This window comes from Chrysochloris asiatica, unplaced genomic scaffold (genome assembly GCF_000296735.1).
Source record: "Chrysochloris asiatica unplaced genomic scaffold, ChrAsi1.0 scaffold00003, whole genome shotgun sequence".
Classification (NCBI taxonomy): domain Eukaryota; kingdom Metazoa; phylum Chordata; class Mammalia; order Afrosoricida; family Chrysochloridae; genus Chrysochloris; species Chrysochloris asiatica.
This window is the reverse complement of record NW_006408521.1, coordinates 11,351,502-11,372,845: the sequence shown is the minus strand read 5'-3', so window position 1 is coordinate 11,372,845 and position 21,344 is coordinate 11,351,502. Positions and strand designations below refer to the sequence as shown.

Sequence of the window (21,344 nt, the reverse complement as noted above, 5' to 3'; positions counted from 1 at the left end):
GTTATACTTCAAGATAGATCTTGGAACCCAATGTTTAACCATTGTGCCACTAGGCCTCCCTTCATATACCATACAATTCACCTGTTTAAAATGTACAGTTTTGTGTTTGGGGTTGTGGGGGTCCTAGCATAGTCACAGTTATGCCATCTCCCCTACAATCCAATGTGTGATTTGGTATGTTTTTATTCTTGTGTAAGATTTTGTCATATATTATTGATTCCTTTGCCTATAAAATATATTAAATCAATTTTATCCAATCAAAAAAAAAAAGAGAGATCTTGAAATGTTCTTTTTGATGATGAATGTGAAGCAATTTCTCTTCAATTTGTCATTCCTGGCATAGTTAACCTGTCAGATTCAAAATGGCCAATACCAGTCCATTTCAGCTCACTAATGCCTTGGATATTGATCTTTATGGGTTCCATTTAATTTTCGACAACTTCCAACTTTCCTAGATTCATACTTCATACATTCCATGTTCTGATTGTTAATGATGTTTCAATGGTTTCTTTTTATTTTGAGTTGTGCCGTATCAGAAAATGAGAGTTCCCAGAACTTTACTCCATTCACATTAGCATGATCTACTTTACTTTGAGGAGGCAGCTCTTCCCCAGTTGTATTTTGAGTGCCTTCCAACCTGAGGGGCTCATCTTCCAGCACTATATCTGACTCCAGCATTGTATCTGACAAGATTCTGGTGTTATTCATAATGTTTCATATTCAATGTCTCGGTACTATCTGACAGTGTTTCATTCATTGCTTTTCATAAGGTTTTCAGAGACTAAGCACTCAAGAAGTAGTCTGTCTCTCCTTCTTCCTAGTCTGTCTAAGCCTGGAAGTTCAGCTGAAACCTGTCCATCACGGGTGTTTGCTGCTGGCATTTAAAATACCAGTGGCTTAGCTTCTAGCATCTCAGCAACATGCAAGTCACTGCAGTGGGGCAAACTGACAGATGAGTGGTCAGTATTTGGCATATAAAGATGTTATTCCTTAAAGTGTTTCCTTGAATGTATTCTAGAGACTTTTTTTTTTTTTTAATAATCTAAACATTTATTATAATTCTGGTGAATGCAGCATTTCTGTCTTTCTTCTTTCACAGATTGACAGTAGTGATTCCCAAGGGCATCCACATCAGTTTATTGAAAAGAAATATAGTAATTTTGTCCCTTGGCTGACCTGCTAGTCAATTTAGGTTGAACATCATTTTTTGTGCCAGTAAAGCATTATTTCACTGAGAACAGAAACACACCCATTCCCTCTGGTTACAAGTCCTTCCCACTATATCCAGTTCTTCAGCCCTTCCAATGAAACATTCAAGATAAAAATAATTATGGCAATGCCCTCCCAAAACAATTTGTAAATGCAACCAAAGGAAACTGTTTATATTAGTCAATAAACATTTCAGATTTATGTAGGGTGAAACTCAGATTTAGGTAATTTCTTTTAAGACAAAGAAATGATTAGCCCCAAGTGGCAACTCTCCTTAGTAGGTAGCACAAAAGTGTAAACCATTCACTCAGGAATCCATCTAATTCATTCCTTCATGCTAAACAGATGACTGCTGTAGTGTGGTGTGTTACTTAACTCTCCATGTATTGGATACAGTCGTAAATCCAAAGACTGTCTAAAGGTGGAATCCCATTCATCAACCCTACAGTGTGGGCAGTGTTCTGGAAGGTCAAAAAATCTTTTTACCCTTAGAAACAAATTCTATTGTGTGTCAGTAAGGGTGCTGCTGTAAGTATACTATAATCCCTCAGAATGCTTGTGAGATTTAGGGGAACAAACATAAGGAGTGAGAACACTGGTTCCAGAGTCAGACTGCTGGTATTAGTCTGCTAAGCAAGCCCTGACTTTGGATGATCTACTTCTTTCTGAGCCTCATTGTCCTCCTCTGGAAAGTGGTGATAATAATAAGTTCTGCCTCACAGGTTGTTGTAAAGGTCACTGGATTGTAGGTGGATTTCTTAGTCCAGGACCTGCTGTTGTTGTTGTTAGGTGCCATTGAGTCAGTACCAACTCATAGTGACCTTATGCACAGCAGAACAAAACACTGCCCGATCCTAGGCCAACCTCACTACTGTTGCCATGCTTGAGCCCATCAATGCTGCCACTTTGCCAATCCATCTCATTGGGGCCTTCCTCTTTTTCTCTGACCCTCCACCTTACCAGACATATCCTCCTCCTGACATTATGTCCAAAGTATGAGAGACGAAGTTTGGCCATCCTGGTCTCCAAGAAGCACTCTGGCTGCACTTCTTCCAACATAGGCCTGTTGTTGTTATGTGCCGTTGAGTCGGTTCCAACCCATAGCAACCCTGTATAGGGTTTCGGAGGAGCAGCTGGTGAGCTTGAACTGCCAACCTTGCAGTTCAAACGGCTTTGCAGTCTGGCGCATTAACCCACAGCGCCACACCAGGATTCCAGCACAAGCCTTATTGTTGTTGTTAAGTGCTGTGGAATCGATTCCAACCCATAGTGACCCTGTATAGGGTTTCCAAGGAGCAGGTGGTGATCTTTTTTTTTTAATGTTTTATTGTGAATTATATGATAGTTTACATGAGAGAACTTTAGTTTTACATTCATTCTATCGTATATTGTTTCATTGCCATGGTTCCAATCCCCTCCATGCATCATCAACCTACCAAAGGGTATACCCTACAAACCCGGCCCCTACACTCCCCCACCCCCCCCCCGTCTTCAGCACACAGTCCCTCTCCCTCTGGATCCAAAGTCCCCAGCTGCTTCATCACTCCACATCATTGTCTCTGCCTCTATCTCAGGCCTCGCTGCTTCTCTGGGTAGGGTCCCGCTCTCGGCTTTTCTCCGTTGATGGTCCTAGAGACCTCTGCTCCTAGACTGGAGAGTTAATCACTCCCTTCCTTCTATAAAGCATCTACCTTTACATTTCCAACCCTCACAATCAGTCCTGATAACAATTATTCACTATTGTACCACAAGTGACCCATCTGTGTTTCATTTCATCAGCTCCGCCTGGACAGATTGGATAGTACTCACTGGAGATTCTGCCTTCCTCCATGCCCCCTGGCTCTAGGTCCCCTCTTGAAAACTTGTAAGCCAGTCACTTCTTGCCTTTGTAGTTCTCCCCCCCTCCCCGCCCCCATTTTGGGTATCCAATGTCCAAGTTGGCCATCTCTGTCTATTCTGTGTGTGGAGGGGGTGGGAATGATTCTTGCTGTAAGGATTTGTTCCCTCTTTTGAGTTACTGCATCCATAGGTATAGGTCAAGTTCATCAAATTGTATCAGATTACTCTTTTTTTCCTCTTCTTTCTTCTCCTGGTTGAGCTCTGATCATCCAGTCATTGAAGCCAGGTCAAGTGGGTACCACCTGTAAGTGTACGTGTTCTTGTGCATATGTCCTCTCTTTCTATTGGCTGGTAGCTTCACTCTCCACTCTAGTCCTCTGTGGTCATGCCACTGACTCTGGGCCCAAGAGTCCCCAGGTCTCCCATCTGCTGACCAACCAGGTCTCCACCCAGGTCCACAAAAGCCCACCAAACATTGTAGGGCTTAGCTTGCCGCTTCATTGCTGCTTTTACCTTTCTTCCCCCTATCGCAGCTGTTGATCTTGAACCGCTGACCTTGCAGTTCAAACAGCTTTGCAGTCTGGCGTATTAACCCACAGTGCCACACCAGGACTCCTTCAGATAGACTCCCACAAATAATGTAAATCATATTTAAAAGGAGTAGAGATTTATAGTGATAGGTAGTTCTTGTTGTTAAGTGGCATTGAGTCAATTCCAAACTAATACAGACTCTGTACAGGGTTTCTGAGGAGTGGTTAGTGAGTTCAAACTGCCAACCTTGAGGTTCAAACTGACTTTGCAGTCCAGTGCTTATCCTACAGCGCCACACCAGACTCCATTAATTACAACCACAAAAAAAACTCAAACCTGACCCTTACTCTCTCAGAGTTTAAACTTCCTCCCTCCTTCATGGTAACAGCTTTGCCCTTTTCCCTGACCCACCCAGAGGGCAAGGTGCAAATGGGGAGTAGAGAAAGCAGAGAGGTCTAAGCTTACATTACAAATAAATAACAGAGGCATCATGAGGGGTGAGTTTCCTATTTTTGCTTTCATTACAGCTGGCATCAGAAAGTGGTGGTAATGTTAATCGGAACAGGGATCCCTCTCACAGGACACCTTTAAATGTTAACTGTTGATAGGCTATTGAGTCAGCTCCAACTCATAGAGACAGAACAACAAAACAAAAAGTTGTCTGTCCCATCTTCATAACTGTTGGTATGCTTGCGTTCGCTGTGTTACAGCTACTATGTACTGTGAGCAACTTCCAGCTTAGAAGTATCATCTTTCAACGTGGGGCAATATTTTGCTGTAATGTCATCTAATTTTCGGAAGTAGATCCCCAAGCCCCAAACCTGCTTTCCTAGTCTGTCTTAATTTGGAAGTTTCATAGAAGCCTGTCCACCATGGGTGACCCTGCTGATGTCTGAAATGGCGGCACTGCTTTTGGCTTCATAACAGTACAAAAGTCACCACAGTGTGCCCCACTGAAAGGTAGGTGGTGCTCACATTTTGACAACAAGGTGCAGAAGCCTCAGCCCTCTCCCCCAATTCTGAGTCCTGAGCCCCAATGCTTCTGCCATTGGGTTGTCATTTGGCAGCAAACAGAAAATTAATAGCTGGTCAGGATTGGGGAAAAGGTCACTTCGACAAGACGGAAGAGATGCAGGCAGACAGCGGGAATGATTTGCCTATCTTACATCACAAGCAGGAATTAGCCAAGACAAATAATAATTCAATCTGTCCTGAGCCAAGGTTAAGTGCCACAGGCTGACAAAGACTCCTTCCTACATACTTCTTTCCCAGATTAATCCAAATAATTGGTTATATAAATGCAATTCCCCAAATGGAACTGGAGGTCTAGAGAACTCAGTATAATGCTTTCTAAACTCATAGCAGAACTTGGGTTTCAGAGCTGTTCCTTTAAATTCCCATTCTTTTGTCCTTGATAATTTTTGAAAATTCAATCCATTTATATTAACATGTTCATATTTTTACTTTGTGGTGTTGCAATTTAATTCGATCAACTAAGCCTAACCTCTCATGTATAAACACAAAGGATTGCATCAAAAAGGAAGGAAAAAACCAATTCAGACCTCCTGATATTTGTTTTGATTTTTTTGTTGTTGTATCATTAACAACACCTCTCTGGAACTCTAAGTTCAGTAACCCTTTTCAAGGCAGATAGTTGTTAACTGCAGAGGTCACACTAGGCTCCAGGACTGGATTTCAGTCAAGTGTTTTTATTAAGCTTTGTTTTTAAACAAGACACAGCTTTCCAGTTGTCCAAGGTCTGTTGCCTTAAGCAACTATATTAACTGGCAGTTGCAGGATAAGGTCAGTTTGAACTGCAAGGTCGGAGGTTCAAATTCACCAGCCACTCCTCGGAAACCCTATTTAGCGTCGCTACTCTGGTAGCGTGGTGGTTACGAATCGGGCGGCGAACCTTAAGGCCAGCAGTTCGAAACTACCAGCTGTTTCGCGGGAGAAAGATGAGGCGTTCTGCTCCCGTAAAGATTTACAGCCTCGGAAACCCTGTACAGAGTCGCTATGGGTCGGAAACGACTCGACGGCACTTAACAACAACAACAACAACATGACGACTCGATGGCACTTAACAACAACAAGGGTTGTTTTACTTTAAATACTTCTATTTCTGGGTTGGAGATCTGGTAGCGTAGTGGGTACGAATCAGGCTGCGAACCTCAGGGTCAGCAGTTCAAAACTACCAACTGTTCTGCGGGCGAAAGGTGAGGCTTTCTGCTCCTGTAAAGATTTACAGCCTCGGAAACCCTGTATAGGGTCGCTATGAGTCGGAACCGACTCCACGGCACATAACAACAACAATGAGCTCTAATGGACTTGAGGGAGGGCGCTTAATAGGTTAACTGGTGTGCTGGTGTGGTTCTGTGGGTAAATGTGCTGAACTGCAGAGTCAGTTTGAACTGCAAAGTTGGCAGTTTAAGTTCACCAGCTGCTTCTCAGAAACCCTATGCAGGGTTGCTATGGGTCAGAACTTGCTGCATAACACTAACAAAAACAACATTAACTAACACAACAGTTAGCAAGTCGGAATGGGAGCCTGGATGTCTTTAATTGGATTAAAAAAATTGTGATCAGTTTTTTTAATGTTTACAGGTTTGGGGACATCTGTCTAAAAATCATTTCTTTAGTTGGTTTACTTTGTAAGTAAAAAGCTACAGATATATTTTAGCCAGGTTCTACTTTCTTAATGAAGGGATGATCATAATCGTTTTTGATCTAAGACTCATTAGGGGTGGCTTCCCTAATGGTCATCTCTTCCATTTCTGCTTCCAGTCTTTTGGGGATTATATAGTAACCATGCTAAATAGCTTTTTTTCCCTCTCAATTTCTGCCCTTTGTTCTTTGTATAAGAATCAAGTTTTGTGTCAGAGTGGTTCTGCTTTTGAAACTTGATCCAATCTTTTGTTTGCATTTCTAGAATGTGGTATAAGAGCCAGTTGTGCATGGAAGATTGGACAAATCGCCAACTTTCTAGCTAGAGGACTGGAATGGGTGGATGTTGCATACCATAGATTAGATGTTTTATATTCTTTGTCCTGTTTATAGAGCCCTGGTGGTACAGCGATGGAAGCACTTGGCTGCTAAGAAAAAGGTCAGCAGTTCAAATCCACCAGCGGCTCCACAGAAGAAAGATGTGATGGCAGTCTGCTTCCGTTAAGATTTACAACCTTGGAAACCCTATGGTCCAATAGCCTTGTTTTATAGATGAATAAACTGAGACTCAGAGAAGTTCGATAACTCTTCTCAAATTTAGAAGGAATTATTAAATTTTAAATGTACAGCAGAATTTCTGATCAAGATGACTCAAATAGTTCACACTCTGACATACCACTTTCCTCAAGTATAATAAACAAAAGAAAAAAGATACAGAGCATTGCAAAAACAGACTACATGTTCTACAAAGCAGAAACAGAAGGGTACTGTTAACAATGAAAAGGGCAGGAAACAGGCAGTTGGGGCTAGGGCTGAAACTTCTGAAATTTTATGAAGCTAAGAATGTTCCAAGTGAACTAAGAAATTTAATGACTTACTGCTTGAAACCAGGGCCTGGGATTTCAAAGGGTGAAAAAAGCTGCCCACACATTTCCAGAGTCACGACTCAATTGGAAGCAGATCAGGAGGCAGGAAGATGAACTCTGAACCAGGAATGCTTAGTGATGTTGTTAAGTGCTGTTGAGTTGCTTCTGACCCATAGCGACCATGTATAGGGTTTCCAAGGATTGACTGGTGAGGTTGAACCACTGACCTTATGGTTCAAACTGACTTTACAGTCCAGCGCATTAACCCACAGCGCCACACCAGGACTCAATAATGTAGGAGTCCCCATAAGATCATTGTAAGACATAGTTTTGAAATGAGCATCTAGGTTCAACAACTGTGAGACCACTAACTAGGTAGAAGTGCGCACATAGGAGTACAGCTTAAAGGGGAGGAAGCGGAAAAAGGAAAAAAAGAAGATAAACACAGCTGCTATGATAAACAAGTATTCCAAAACATTAAAAAAAATCCAAAAATCTAACGCTAAAGGTACAAAGAACACAGAATAACAACAATATTGGAGTCCTGGTGTGGTGCTGTAGGATAAGCGCTTGACCATAAGGTTGGTTTGAACCGCAAGGTGGGCAGTTCAAGCTCACCACCTACTCCTTGGAAGCCCTATACAGAGTCACTATGGATCAAATCCAACTGGATGGCACTTAACAACAATCATTCATGAGAACATGAATTAATTTAGAATAAAGTTTACTTTCTGGAATAGGTTGCCAAAGACTTGAAAATAAACATATATAGGATGGCCATTTTGGGTGGAAGCGGTATCTGAGTGTGTTCTCAGGGACCAAGTCAGGGAAGACGTTTGCTCTCCAGGTTCAGTCTCTTTCCTTTCCTTTGACTACTCGTGGTGTGCAGAGGTAGGGCGGCGACGGTGGCAGCTGCAGTGACATGCCCAGCTTGAATACCGAATATTCAAGTTTCTTCTGATTTGAGACTCTGGGGTTGGAAAGTCTTGCCTCCTCCTTGGGTTTGCAGATGATACATACACAGAAAGCTACATCAGCACAATTGGTGTGGATTTCAAAATAAGAACTATAGAGCTAGATGGGGAAACAATCAAGCTTCGAATATGGAGTATAGCAGACCAAGAAAGATTTTGAAAGATCATGTCTGGTTATTACAGAGGAGCCCATGGCATCATAGTTGTGTATGATGTGACAGACCAGGAGTCCTTCAATAATGTTTAACAGTGACTGCAGGAAATTGATCGTTATGCCAGTGAAAAGGTCAACAGATTTTTGCTAAGAAATAAATGTGATCTGACCACAAAGAAACTAGTAGAATACACAACAGCAAAGGAATTTGCCGATTCCCTTGGAATTCCATTTTTGGAAATCAGTGCTGAAAATGTAATGCATGTAGACCAGTCTTTTATGATAATGGCAGCTGAGATTAATCAGTGGATGGGCCCTGGAGCAACAGCTGGTGGTGCAGAGAAGTCCAAAGTTAAAACTCAGAGCACTCCAGTCAAGCCATCAGGCGGCGTTCGCTGCTAAAATTTGCCTCCGTCCTTTACTGGTAGCAATGAATTTGCAGCCTGAACCCAAGTGAAAAAACAAACTTGCCTGAATTGTACTGAATGTAACGGCACTACAACAGATTCTTACCGTCTCCATAAAGGTCCGAGATTGTAAATGGTCAATACTGACTTGTGTTTATTCACTTGACTCAAGACTGAATGAAGGTAACTTCATTATCAGAACTGTTTTAAACCTTTGTGTGTTGGTTTATAATGTGTGTAATCCTTGTTGCTTTCCTGATATCAGACCATTTCCCTGTGGTTGGTTAGAATAGATTTTGTTTTGATGTGTATATTAGCATGTTTAGATAGATGTCGGGTTTATTTAGTCTTCTGAAGCTGAAGTTCAGCCATTTTGTATCAAACAGCACTATCAGTGTCTTGTCAATTTCCACCATAAGGCTTAGTGAGATGTTATATGTAAAGCTTTGCTAGTTCTTCCTTGTAGAGTTGTAAATTGAAAGATTACACTATCTGATTAATAGTTTCTTCATACTCTGCATATAATTTTTGGCTGCAGAATATTGTAATTTGTTGCATACTATGTAACAAAACAATTGAAGACATGTTTAATAAATATTGTCCTTATTGGAAGTAATATCCAACTGTATGGTGATAACATTATTTTAATTCTACAGTTATAGGGAATTATAACCTTGTATTATACTCAAGCCATTTGTGTGTGCAACCAGAGCATTATAGACCTATCTTAGAGCCGCATCCAATATGCTTTCCAGATAATACCTTACAAACAACCTGGGGCGGCATCTATGCAGTTGAGGATTTAACCAGCCTTAGTTGTTCAGGAAAATTAAATTGTATGGAAAACAAGTAAGTTTAAGATGTATATTTTCTAGCCTATAATCACCATCCTTCTCCAAAAGCCACGGGAAATGGCTTCATTTATCATCTACAGTTCGTTACTCACCTATGGTACAATGGGCAGTAGCTCACTCTCCCTAACTGGCTGGAAGCAGACCTAACACTAGTCGGTTAGTACTCTTCCTTCTAGGCTAAATCAGATGTCTTATCCTCTACCATTGTATAGTGTAAATTGAAGGAAAGTTAAAACATTGACATAGAAACCAGGAAATTCACTGTTTATCCTGATTTTAGAAATTAACTGAAAACATGAATGCATGGTGGGAATTTTAAGTGAGACAAATATATTTATTTGGGTGGAATTTTGCACATATTGAAAGATCCATTAAGATCTTACTGGTTTTGTTTTTGTTGTGGGAAACCTGTCACTAACACATTTTCACATGATTGAGGTCAAGGTTTTTCCTTTGAAGTAGTAGCCAAAACATTCTTCATAAGTGAGTTTGGGATGTGGCTGTTGGCAATACATTTTATAGTTGTTGTTGTTGTTAGGTGTCATCAAGTCAGTACCAACTCATAGTGACCCTGTGCACAACAGAACAAAAGTCTGCCAGTCCTGGGCCAACCTCACAATTGTTGTCACGCTTGAGTCCATCGATGCTGCCACTTTGCCAATCCATAAATGAGTGAGGAAAATAGAGAGTCAAAAAACATAATATCAGAAATAGCATCAAAACAACTTGATAAGGAACTTAAAAGAATATTTAGGCACCTTCAACAGATTGAGGAAATGATGAAAAAAACTGCAGATGAAATCAAGGAAAACTGAGACTAAACTTTAGAAGAATTCAGGAAGCAAACTGACCAAAATAAATGAAAAAAAATTGGAAACCATACAGAAATAGCAATGAGCCAGAAAATTGATACTAAAACTTCAGAAATAGATAATACATTGGAAGGACAAAGAAGTAGAATTTGATCAATAGAAGACTGAATTATTGAGCTTGAAGATCGATCTCTCAATAATCATCAGCTAGAGGAATAATCAGAAAAAAAGAAAAAAAAAAAAAGAAATTCCAAAGAAGGTTTAAGATTTTATGTGGGACACTATCAAGAAGAATAACGTATGCATGCCTGGAATTCCTGAACAGGAAGCAGCAAAAAACCTATAGAAAATTGTCCAAGAGTTATTAGAAGAAAACTTTCCTAACATCATGAAAGATGAGAAGACAGTCATTCAAGAAGCTGAATGAACTCCAAACAGGACTTTTAAGTTAAGACAGATGCTGTTTAGTTGGTTCCAACTCATAGTGACCCTGTATAGGGCTTTCAAGGAGCAATGGTAGGTTTGCACTGCTTTCCTTGTGGTTAGCAGACCAGTGCTTATCAGACAGCACTATACCAGGATCCCCAAACAGGACAGACCTCAAAATAAAATCATCAAAACATATTATAATCAAAATGTTCAAAACCAACAAGAAAAGAATTCTAAGAGCAGCTTAGGAAAAAACTTAGGAAAAGTTACATACAAAGGAGAACTAATAAAAACTAAACATTGATTTATCAGCAGAAACCATATAGGCAACAATGACGATATACATAAAACTAAAAGAAAAAAAATTGCCAACCAAGAATCATATACCTAGTAAACTTGTTCATCAAATTGGGACAATTTGTTTTAGATGAGGAGAAATATAAATATAAATTGTAAAACCCAGACCAATCTTACAAAAGTAATAAAGGGATTTCTTTGGACAATAGCAGACAACAACTGAGACTATGAGAATATCATCAAGAACTCAACCCACATATGTTGTTGTTGTGTGCCGTGGAGTTGGTTCCGACTCATAGCGACCCTGTACAGAGTTTCCGAGGCTGTAAATCTTTACAGGAGCAGAAAGCCTCATCTTTCTCCTGCGGAACAGCTGGTAGTTTCTAACCGTTGACCTTGCGGTTTGCAGCCTGATTTGTAACCAATACGCTACAAGAGCTCCAACCCAGATATAGAAGTATTTAAAGTACAACAACCCTTGTCGTTGTTAAGTGTCATTGAGTCAATTCCGACCCATAGCTACACTGTATAGAGTTTCCTAGGAGCAGCTGACCTTGCTGTTCAAACGGCTTTGCAGTCTGGCGCGTTAATGCACAGCACCACAATAGGACTCCAAAACAACCCTAGAAAACTGAAAATAGGGAACCAGAGATACTAATTACAATGACAAAAGCAACAAAAAAAAACCCCATGAAGTAAAAAGGAGGAATAATGTAGTTACAGAGCTTTCAAATGAAAAGGAAACCAAGTAGATTAAAAAAAAAAACTAAATGAAAACCTAACTGTAACTCTAAAACTAGACCAAGCCTAGCCTTAACTTTAACTCATAACCTTAACCAAACCCCTACCCCTAACACTAGTCCTAACCATAACCATAATACTAACAAAGTCCTAGGCTTAGCCTAGATCTAGCTATAGCCCTAACCCTAACTCCTTACTCCTAGCCTGCAAGGAAAAAAAAAAAAAGGAGAGGAGGGTGGAGGATAAAACAGGTAGACATGAAAATGAACAATTTAAAAGTATTAGAAACTATTCTTAAGTGGTGGTGGTGGTTGTGTGCCATGGTTCCGACTCATAGCTACCCTGAATAGGGTTTCCAAGACTATAAATCATAGTAAGAGCAGAAAGCTTCATCTTTCTCCCTCAGAGCAGCTGGTAGATTTGAACTGCTGACCTTGCAGTTAGCAGCTCAACTCATAATCCCTACAGACAATTAAAAAAAAATGAAAACCAAACAACTGAATAAACTCTAGACTAGACATTAGTTGTTAAGTGCTGTTGAGCGGGTCTCAATTCACAGCGACCCTGTATAGGGTTTCCAAGGAGTAGCTGACTTCATTTGATGGCACTTAACAACATTAATGGAGTCCTGATGTGGCGCTGTGGGTTAATGCACCAGACTGTAAAGCCCTTTGAACTTAAAGATTGGAGGTTCAAGCTCACCAATTACTTTGCGGAAACCCTATACAGAGTTGCTGTGGCTCAGAATCGAAGGCACTTCACAACAACAACAACATGATATAGACACATGCACACCATGTACTCAGTACTATTCACAATTGCAAAAGGAAGGTAACCATCTAAATGCCCATCAATAGGTGAATTCATTTAAATTCATCACTTCTTCTCTGGTCTTTCTTTTTCATTGTCTAGCTTTCACATGCATATGAAGTGACTGAAAATACCAGGACTTGAGGGAGCCTTTGTCCTCAAAGTGACATTTTTGCTCTTTAACTCTTTAAAGAGGTCCTTTGCAGATTAGCCCAATGTAACTTCTTGTCTGATTTCTTAACTTGCTTCTATAAGCTTTGATTGTAGATCCAAGTAAAATAAAATCATACAAAGTCATAGAAACCTTTATTACATGAAAATATTGAAATGTGAAGTGATTGTTTCTCTATCATATTACCAATCTAGATTTATTAACTTTTCAAAGAGTTGTTCAAATTCACCAGAGGTGGTTCAAATCCACCAGCCACTCCTTGGAAATCCTATACAGGGTCGCTATGAGTCAGAACCAACTCAACAACACTAAAACAACAACTCTTCCCAGGATAATTCTGTGCACTTTGATTTACATCACATCAAAATTGACATTCTCGAGGGATTCAAATTGTGTTCTCCTGACAAGTACTTTCAGTTTTGAGAACAAAATGAAAGCTGGAGGGACAAGATCAGGGCTATAGGGAGGATGGGATACAGTTTCCCAGTGAAAATCTCTTAGCACAGCCCCTGCTAACCTCAAAGAATGAACTGGACAGTGTTGGAAAAAAAAATTATCTGCACAACATGTCTGGGCTTTTTCTCTCCAGTGCAGTTTTCAATTTTCTGAAAACTTTTTCATAATAACTCCCGTGATGGTCCTTCAAGAAAATCTATGAACATTTCCCCTTGGGAAGCCCTAAAAAAAAATTCTTCATAAACTTCTGAGTGGATCTATCTCTCTGCCTTAAATTTATATGATCCAGTAGATCCCCTTGGGAGCCATTGTTTGAAATGAACTAACTTTTCGTTTTTTGTTTTAAAGACACCCTGAGGTGTGGTGGAGTCTTGTGTGTCGCACTGTGGGTTGTGGCGCTGTGGGCTAATGTACTGCATCAGACTGCAAAGTTGTTTGAACTGCAAGGTTCAAGCTCACCAGCTGCTCGTTGGAAACCCTATGCAGGGTCACTACGGGTTGGAATAAGGAGCTCTGGTAGCATAGCGATTATGAATCAGGCTGCTAACCTCAAGGTCGGCAGTTCAAAACTACCAGCCATTCCATGGGAGAAAGATGAGGCTTTCTGTTCGCGTAAAGATTTACAGCCTCAGAAACCCTGTGCATGGTCACTATGAGTCAAAACCAATTCCATGGTACTTAACAACAACAACGGTCAGAATCAACTTGACAACACTTAACAACAACAAGGTGTGGTGCTGCTGGTTAATGTGCTGGACTACATAGATTGTTTAGGAGTCCTGGTGTGGCACTGTGTGGGTTAACCTGCTGGACAGCAAAGTTGTTTGAACTGCAAGGTTGGTGGTTCAAGCTCACCAGCTGCAACTCGGAAACCCTATTCAGGGTTGCTATGGGTCAGAATAAATTCGACGGCACTTAACAACACATGGTTGGTTTGAAACACAATGTTGGTGGTTAAGGCTCACCAGCTGCTCCTTGGAAACCCTATACAGGGTCGCTATGAGTCAGCACCAACTCCACACTTAACAACAGCAATGGGTTGGACCCAACTCGAAGGCACATAACAACAACAAAGGAGACTAAGGGGGAACGCAGTGGCTCCATTCGATAAGCGCTGGACTGCGAACCACAAAAGTCTGCAGTTTGAGCCCACCAATCACGCATGGGAGAAAGATGTTTTCTGCTCCCCAAAGATTTAAAGCCTCAGTCTTGAAAACCCTATACAAGGTCGCTGACTCGAAACCAACTGGGCAGTGCTTAAAAGGAGACTAAAACACGTGCATTACTAAGAAAATGCATATTAAAACAATAATGAGACATCTCAACACACCCAAGAATGGTTAAAATGAAAAAAAAAAAAATAGTAATGGTAAGTGTTTACAGAATGTTGGTCAAATGGCATTTTTAATATACAGTTGGTAGGTGTGTAAATTGGTACAAGTGTTTTTAAAATACTGCTTAGCAGCATCTACTAACATTGAACATACACATACTTTTGTTATTGCTGTTGGTAGCTGCCATCAAGTCGGCTCTGACTCTTATCGACCCTGTATAGGGTTTCCAAGAAGTGCCTGGTGGGTTTGAACTGCCAACCTTAAAGTTAGCCCTCCAGTGCTTATCCTACAGTGCCATACCAGGACTCTATAGCCTAGCAATTCTACTTCAAATGGAATTACATAGTTTCAGAAATGTGTACCTGTGTTAACCAGGAGATACAAGACTGTTCATAGTATTATACACAGTAGTGAAAAGTTTTCAAGTACAGCCAAATGGCAGCATCAGTGGACTCAAGCGTGGCAACAATAGTGAGGTTGGCCCAGGATTGGGCAGTGTTTCATTCTGATGTGCATAAGGTTTCTATGGCTCAGCACTGACTCGATGGCACCTAACAACAACATTGTCATTAAGGGAGAGCTGATGTGGCTTTGTAGGATAAACATGGGACTGCAGCCTTTGGACCTGAAGATTGGCTCAGTGAACCTCCTTGACCCAGGTAGAGAAATGTGACACCAGAGGAGTGAGCGGCAGAGGACAGCTGCAGAACCAAGAGCCAGAGCACAAGACAGAGCAATGGGCTTCCAAGCCCACGGAACAAGGAAAGCTGAGTGACTTTGGGCAGGAAGCTTGCTTTGAAAGTGTGGTGTGGGCAAGCATTTAATTGGGGGAGCTAGGTTTGGTGACCCACACAGCTAGAGCCAGGTACCTTTAGGCTATGGCTTATGGTACAGTGGTGTGCCCTGTGAGCATTTATCAGCAGTCCTAAAAGAGTCCTGTCAGAAGAAAGATGAGGCTTTCTGCACCTGTAAAGATTTACAGTCTTAGGAACCCTAGTTATGATGTAAGTCAGAACTAACTCCAAGATAGAAAACCGTCCATCAAAAGAGCATTGTAATCACTAACCATTAGAGAGATGCAAATCAAAAGTACAATGAGATATCATCTCACACTAACAATAACAGCAAAGATAAAAAATGCAGAGGACAATACATGCTGGCGAGGATGTGGAGAGACTGGGACACTACTGCATTGCTGGTAAGACTGCAAAATGGTCCAACCTCTCTGGAAAGCAATATGGTGTTTCCTCAGAAGGTTGAAAATAGAAATACCTTATGATCCAGCAATTCCTCTACTTGGAATTTACCCATAAGAAATACGAGCTATAACACGAGTAGATATATGCGCACCAATTTTATAGCATCACTATTTACAATAGCAAAAAGATGGAGACAGTCAAAGTGCCCATCAACTGAAGAATGGATAAACAAATTGTGGTACATACACACAATGGAATTATTATGCTACCTTGAAGAATAACAAGGAAGCGGCAAGCCACCGCATAACCTTGAGGATGAACCTTGAGGACATTATGTTGAGTGAAATTAGTCAGTCACAAAAAGAGAAATACTGCATAGGACCACTACTGTAAAAGACTAAAAGGGGGTGGGGAGAATTCTTTGTTGGTCACTGGGAAGTTGGGGGTGGGTGAGGGGAGGAAGGGGAAGATGGAGCACAGGGCAGGGATTAGACACAGGAAAGTCTGGGTGCTGGGGAGGGGGGCAATATACAAGAAGGGAGAGGGGAATGGAAGAACAAAGCAGATGGGAAAACAATTAGGCATGTTTGAATGGGCTAAGTGGGACAGAGGTAAAGAATGATATATGCACAACCTTGAAACTACAGGCCTCTGGGATACAGAGATTGAGACATGGTTGGCATGGGGAAAAGGGGGAATAATGTTAAGATGCTTGTCTGTCTTTTGAATCTTGGTTTTCCTTGCATTATAATATAAAATAGACACTGGAGGGAGAGAGAAAATAATAGTCAGAAACAACACCATAGAAAGCTTGTAAGTCCGTCTTCTGCCTATAACTGATTGGAATACCTAAAATGGGGCTACAACGTGTCCAGTGAAGGAGGCTTCCTACGGAGCCTCTGCAATACCTAAGACTATAGGTAGAAGCCTGAACCACATCCAGATCTCCAGAAATGGGAAATTTCTACTTGAAAGGACGAGCAGACCCGCCTGGAACTGGCTAGAAGAACAGAAGATACTTCTTGAAAGAAAGACCTACAGGAAAAATACAAAACAATGGAGGCAGACGGACTGTTACTACAGAACAAACAAGTTGCTTGCCCAGGAAATATCAAGGCAAGTGGTCGGGTCCCCTCAGTGCAAACCCCCTTCCAAGACTAAGATTCAATGGGAATACATGCTCTGATTGGTGACCACATTCGTCACTGATAAGGGGAAGTGAGGGAAAAACAACAATGAAGTGGCGAGCTAAGCCCTACAAAGTGGAGAGTGAAGCATTCAGCTGATAAAAAGAGAGGGCATATGCACAAGAACACCCACATTTGCAGATAATACCCACTTGACCTGGCTTCAATGACTGGATGATCAGAGCTCAACCAGAAGAAGAAAGAAGAGGAAAAAAGAGTAATCTGATGTAATTTGATGAACTTGACCTATACCTATGGAAGCAGTAGCTCAAAAGAGGGAACAAGTCCTTACAGCAAGAATCATTCACACCCCCTCCACACAGAGTAGACAGGGATGGGCAACTTGGACATTGGCTACCCAAAATGGGGGCGGGAGGCTACAAAGGCAAGAAGTGACTGGCTTACAAGCTTTCAAGAGGGAACCTAGAGCCAGGGGGGCCTGGAGGAAGGCAGAATCTCCAGTGAGTAGTATCCAATCTGCCTAGGCAGAGCTGATGAAATGAAATGCAGATGGGTCTCTTGTGATACAATAGTGAATAATTGTTATCAGGACTGATTGTGAAGGTTGGAAATGTAAAGGTAGACATTTTATAGCAAGGAAGGGAGGGAATAACTTTTCAGTCTAGGAGCGGAGGTCTCTAGGACCATCAACGGAGAAGAGGCGAGAGCGGCACCCTACCCAGAGAAGTAGTGATGCCTGAGATGGAGGCAGAGACAATGACATGAAGCGATGGAACAGCTGAGGTCCTTAGATCCAGAGAGGGAGAGGGACTGTATGCTGAAGACTGGGGCGGTGGGGATAGTGTAGGGGAAAGGCCTGCAGGGTATACCCTTTGATCGGTTGATGATGTATGGAGGGGATTGTAACCATGGCAATGGTACGAATGTACGATAGAATGAATGTAAAACTAATGTTCTCCCATGTAAACTATCATATAATTCACAACAAAACACTTAAAAAAAATAATAAAATTTTAAAAAACTAAAAAAAAAAAAAAAAAAAGAGCACTGTAACATTGGCCGGGCATAAAGGGCCTGCTCGTGGCACAGCTGAGAAGAGGCTATCCTGACTGGAACAACTGTGTCCTGAAAGTTTCTGATCCTATATTGTAGCCTGTTAACTTCCCTTGTAAACCCCCTAACTGTGAGTATGGTGGCTTAGTTCTATGTGACCACTACAATGAACTATTGAATCCAGCTGAGTAGAGTGCTGTGGATGGTGGCAGGTGGCATTTTGCTGCAAAGAACATAAAAAACCTGGTAGTAAAGTACAAAAATTTTATTATCATAGTAAATACAGCAAATACTTTCATGTCATTTTACATAATTCAGAACTATTTTTTGAAATGGGTTCAAATCTGTGAACAGGCGAAGTTTTTACTAAAAAGAATAAGTCCAACAACCAAAAGATATATTTCATATAATAGCAAAATATAAAAACAGAAATTGGAAGACAGAATGAAAAAGAAAGCTAAGTAGTGGATTTAAGAAACTTTTAATTTTATCCCCTTTTAAAATCAGATTCTGGATGGTTCTTAATATTGTTTCAAACTCTCAACTAGAGAGTTGTCAGCTTCTTCCCAATGTGGTAACCCCAGTTTACCATATTTTTTTATTAAAAGAGACAACTGAGCTAGAACTGTCCTACCTGAGGAAAAGAGTACTGTAGCGTAATTGGCCAAGTTCTAGCCTTAGCTCAAATCAAACTAGGTGCAATCCAACTGACATAGTTTGTTACTCCAAAGGTTTTCAAGTATAATTTTGAAATCACACTTTTTCTCAATGAGATTTCTTATATAAACAGGAAGAATTTAATTTGTGTAAACATTTGCAGTGCCAGCTGTTCCTTTAAATAGATCTGCTCCCCTTGAAAAAGCTACTCTAGTGAAGACTCATTTCTTAAACATCCACGTTAGGACCCAAAAAGAAACCCAACCTTTTTCTGTGAAAAGACATAAATACTCAAGCAATGTAAAGCTTCTGTAATCAGGGAATTGCCCAGCTGTTTCACGCATGGAATCACTCCCTATAGATTCCTGATGAAATCAAACGGTTCTCTCCTTACTCATGGCCCACCAGTTGTGCTGTTCACCTTTGGTAAGTCACATTCATCACTGGCACAATCCTTAAGGATGCCCTTGTAATGGTTTTTCAGCTCCTCATACACAGAAACAGTTTCTTGTGAGTGAACAAAGGGTAACACCTTTTCATTCAATAACATCTGCACCTGGAATTCTTCTTTAGGAGTCTTAGCATTTTCACAATGGTAAAGCAGAAATATCAGATTCGAGGCATAGGGTACAATGTGACCACTGCGGAACTTCCGATGCATTTGTTTCTTGTAATTGTAGGCTGTTAAGGGTTCCTTGTCTTTGAAGTAGCCCATGAGAGAAAGCAACGGGAGAAGGGTCTCTGCATGACCGAACTGGAGGATGACTGGAGAGGAAATTGACTGAGACCTGAAAAGAGAAATTGAGAGGAAAAAAGGTATACATACACTCATGTCACAAAAATAATAACTACATTTAGAAGTACTACAAAACTGACTTGTCTTTTTATTTTTTTAATCTTTAAATATATAACTTAACCATAGAGCTAAAATTCTGTGTGGTGCAGAAATAAATGTATTTTTATACTGAAAGTTTCAAAATTCAGGACCACTGTAGTGTTGCAAAGCCATCTAAAACAGCATGTATGTAACAAGTTCATGGAATGATTGCATTATCTTTTCATTCCATTTTTCCATGAACTTTCTGAAGCCTCTTCATATGTTTCCTTTAAATTTCAAGAAGTTGTTTTTTTTTTTTTTGGTAGATTAAGGAAATTGAAACAGACGTATTTCAATATTGAATGAACATGAGCAAATAAGCCTTAGTAAATACTAATTACTCCATGGGGCTCTCTGAACCATCTTAAAATTTAGTACTTGTGTCTACGGAATAAGGGAACTCCTAATGTGGCGCTGTAGGATCAGCCCTGGACTGGGAACCATAAGATTGATAGTTCAAACCCACCAGCTGCTCCTCAGAAATCCTATACAGGGTCACTATGAGTCAGAACTGACTTGATGGCAATTAACAAGAAGAGAATATGGACACGCAGTATTCGGTAAACTTCTTGGTGACGGCCAAGACTGAACAAAGAATAATAGCAAAGGTTTACAAGAGATGACCAGGGCACCAAATTCAGAACAGAGTCACAGCCAATACAATGTGTCTGTGAAGGGGCCCTGGTGATACACTGGTTAAATGCTCTGTTACTAAACTAAAGATTGATGGTTTGAACCTACCAGCAGCTTCATGAGAGATTACTCCTGCTAACAGTTACAAATGAATCATAAAATCCCCATCCTCTCCCATCCCTTTTTACCAGATCCATCTGGAAAAGAGGAAAACTATTCAGTGGGGACTCTACCTTACCCCCTCATTCTGAAACTCAGCACACTCATAAAAGCTTGTAACTCAGCCACTTTGTGCCTTTATAGCCCCATTTGAGATAGCCAATGTCTAGATTGCCTGTTACTATCAACCCAGTGCACTGAGGAAACAAGCTTGATCCTTGATGTGAAGAATCCTTCCATTCCAGTTGAAATTTTAAGCACCTGCACCCATAATCAAAGATCCAGTTAATCAAATTGTAGCAAAATACGCTTCACAGTATCAAACTTCTTTATCTTCATCTGGTTGAGTTCTGGTCAGCTAGCTATCCAAGCTATCTGCAAGTTTACACATGTCTCCCCACACTTCAGACCAGCTGACTGCTTCATTTTCAGCTCTAGCCCCCAGTGGCCAGGTCAGAGTCCATGGGCTCAAGATAAACAAAAGCAAACAAACAAAAAAACTTCAACTCACTGCCATCAAATTGATTCTGACTCAGAAACTGTATGTTGTTGTTGTTGATGGTGGTGTGCTGTGGAGTCGAAGTCTGGCCAGCTTGAGAGAAAAAGTTTAGCCATGTTGCCCTCCAAGGAGCACTCTGGCTGCACTTCTTCCAAAACGGATCTATTGATTCTTTTGGTAGTCCATGGCACTTTCAATATTCTCCTCCAACACCATAACTCAAAGGCATCAATTCTTCTCCAATCTTCCTCATTCACTGTCCAGCTTTCGCATGCATATGAGGTTACTGAAAATACCATGGTTTGGGTCAGGCCCACCTTAGTCCTCAAGCTGACATCTTTGCTCTTCAACACTTTAAAAAGGTTTTGTGCAGCAGATTTGCCTAATGCAATCCGTCCTTTGATTTCTTGATTGCGGCTTCCATGAGTATTGATAGTTGATCCAAGAAGAATGAAGTCTTTGACGACTTTAATCTTTTCTCCATTGATAAGAATGTTGTTTATTGGTCCAGTGGTGAGGATTTTTGTTTTCTTTACATTGAGATGTAATCCATACTGAAGGCTGTGCTCT

The 21,344-nt window shown here is 40.8% G+C and overlaps 1 protein-coding gene and 1 pseudogene across 1 annotated transcript in view; one reads left to right on the top strand and one right to left on the bottom strand.

The window, feature by feature from the left end:
• Positions 1 to 6,889: 6,889 nt before the first annotated feature.
• On the top strand, positions 6,890 to 8,639 carry LOC102834985 (annotated as a pseudogene).
• Positions 8,640 to 19,290: 10,651 nt separating this feature from the next.
• The window catches only part of LOC102831645 (multiple inositol polyphosphate phosphatase 1-like), a 34,907-nt gene continuing 32,853 nt past the window's right edge, over positions 19,291 to 21,344 (bottom strand). Inside the window, exon 3 of the mRNA XM_006831115.1 lies at positions 19,291 to 19,394. Within this exon, the coding sequence (XP_006831178.1) occupies positions 19,291 to 19,394 (104 nt within the window). The remainder of the gene's footprint in view (positions 19,395 to 21,344) is intronic.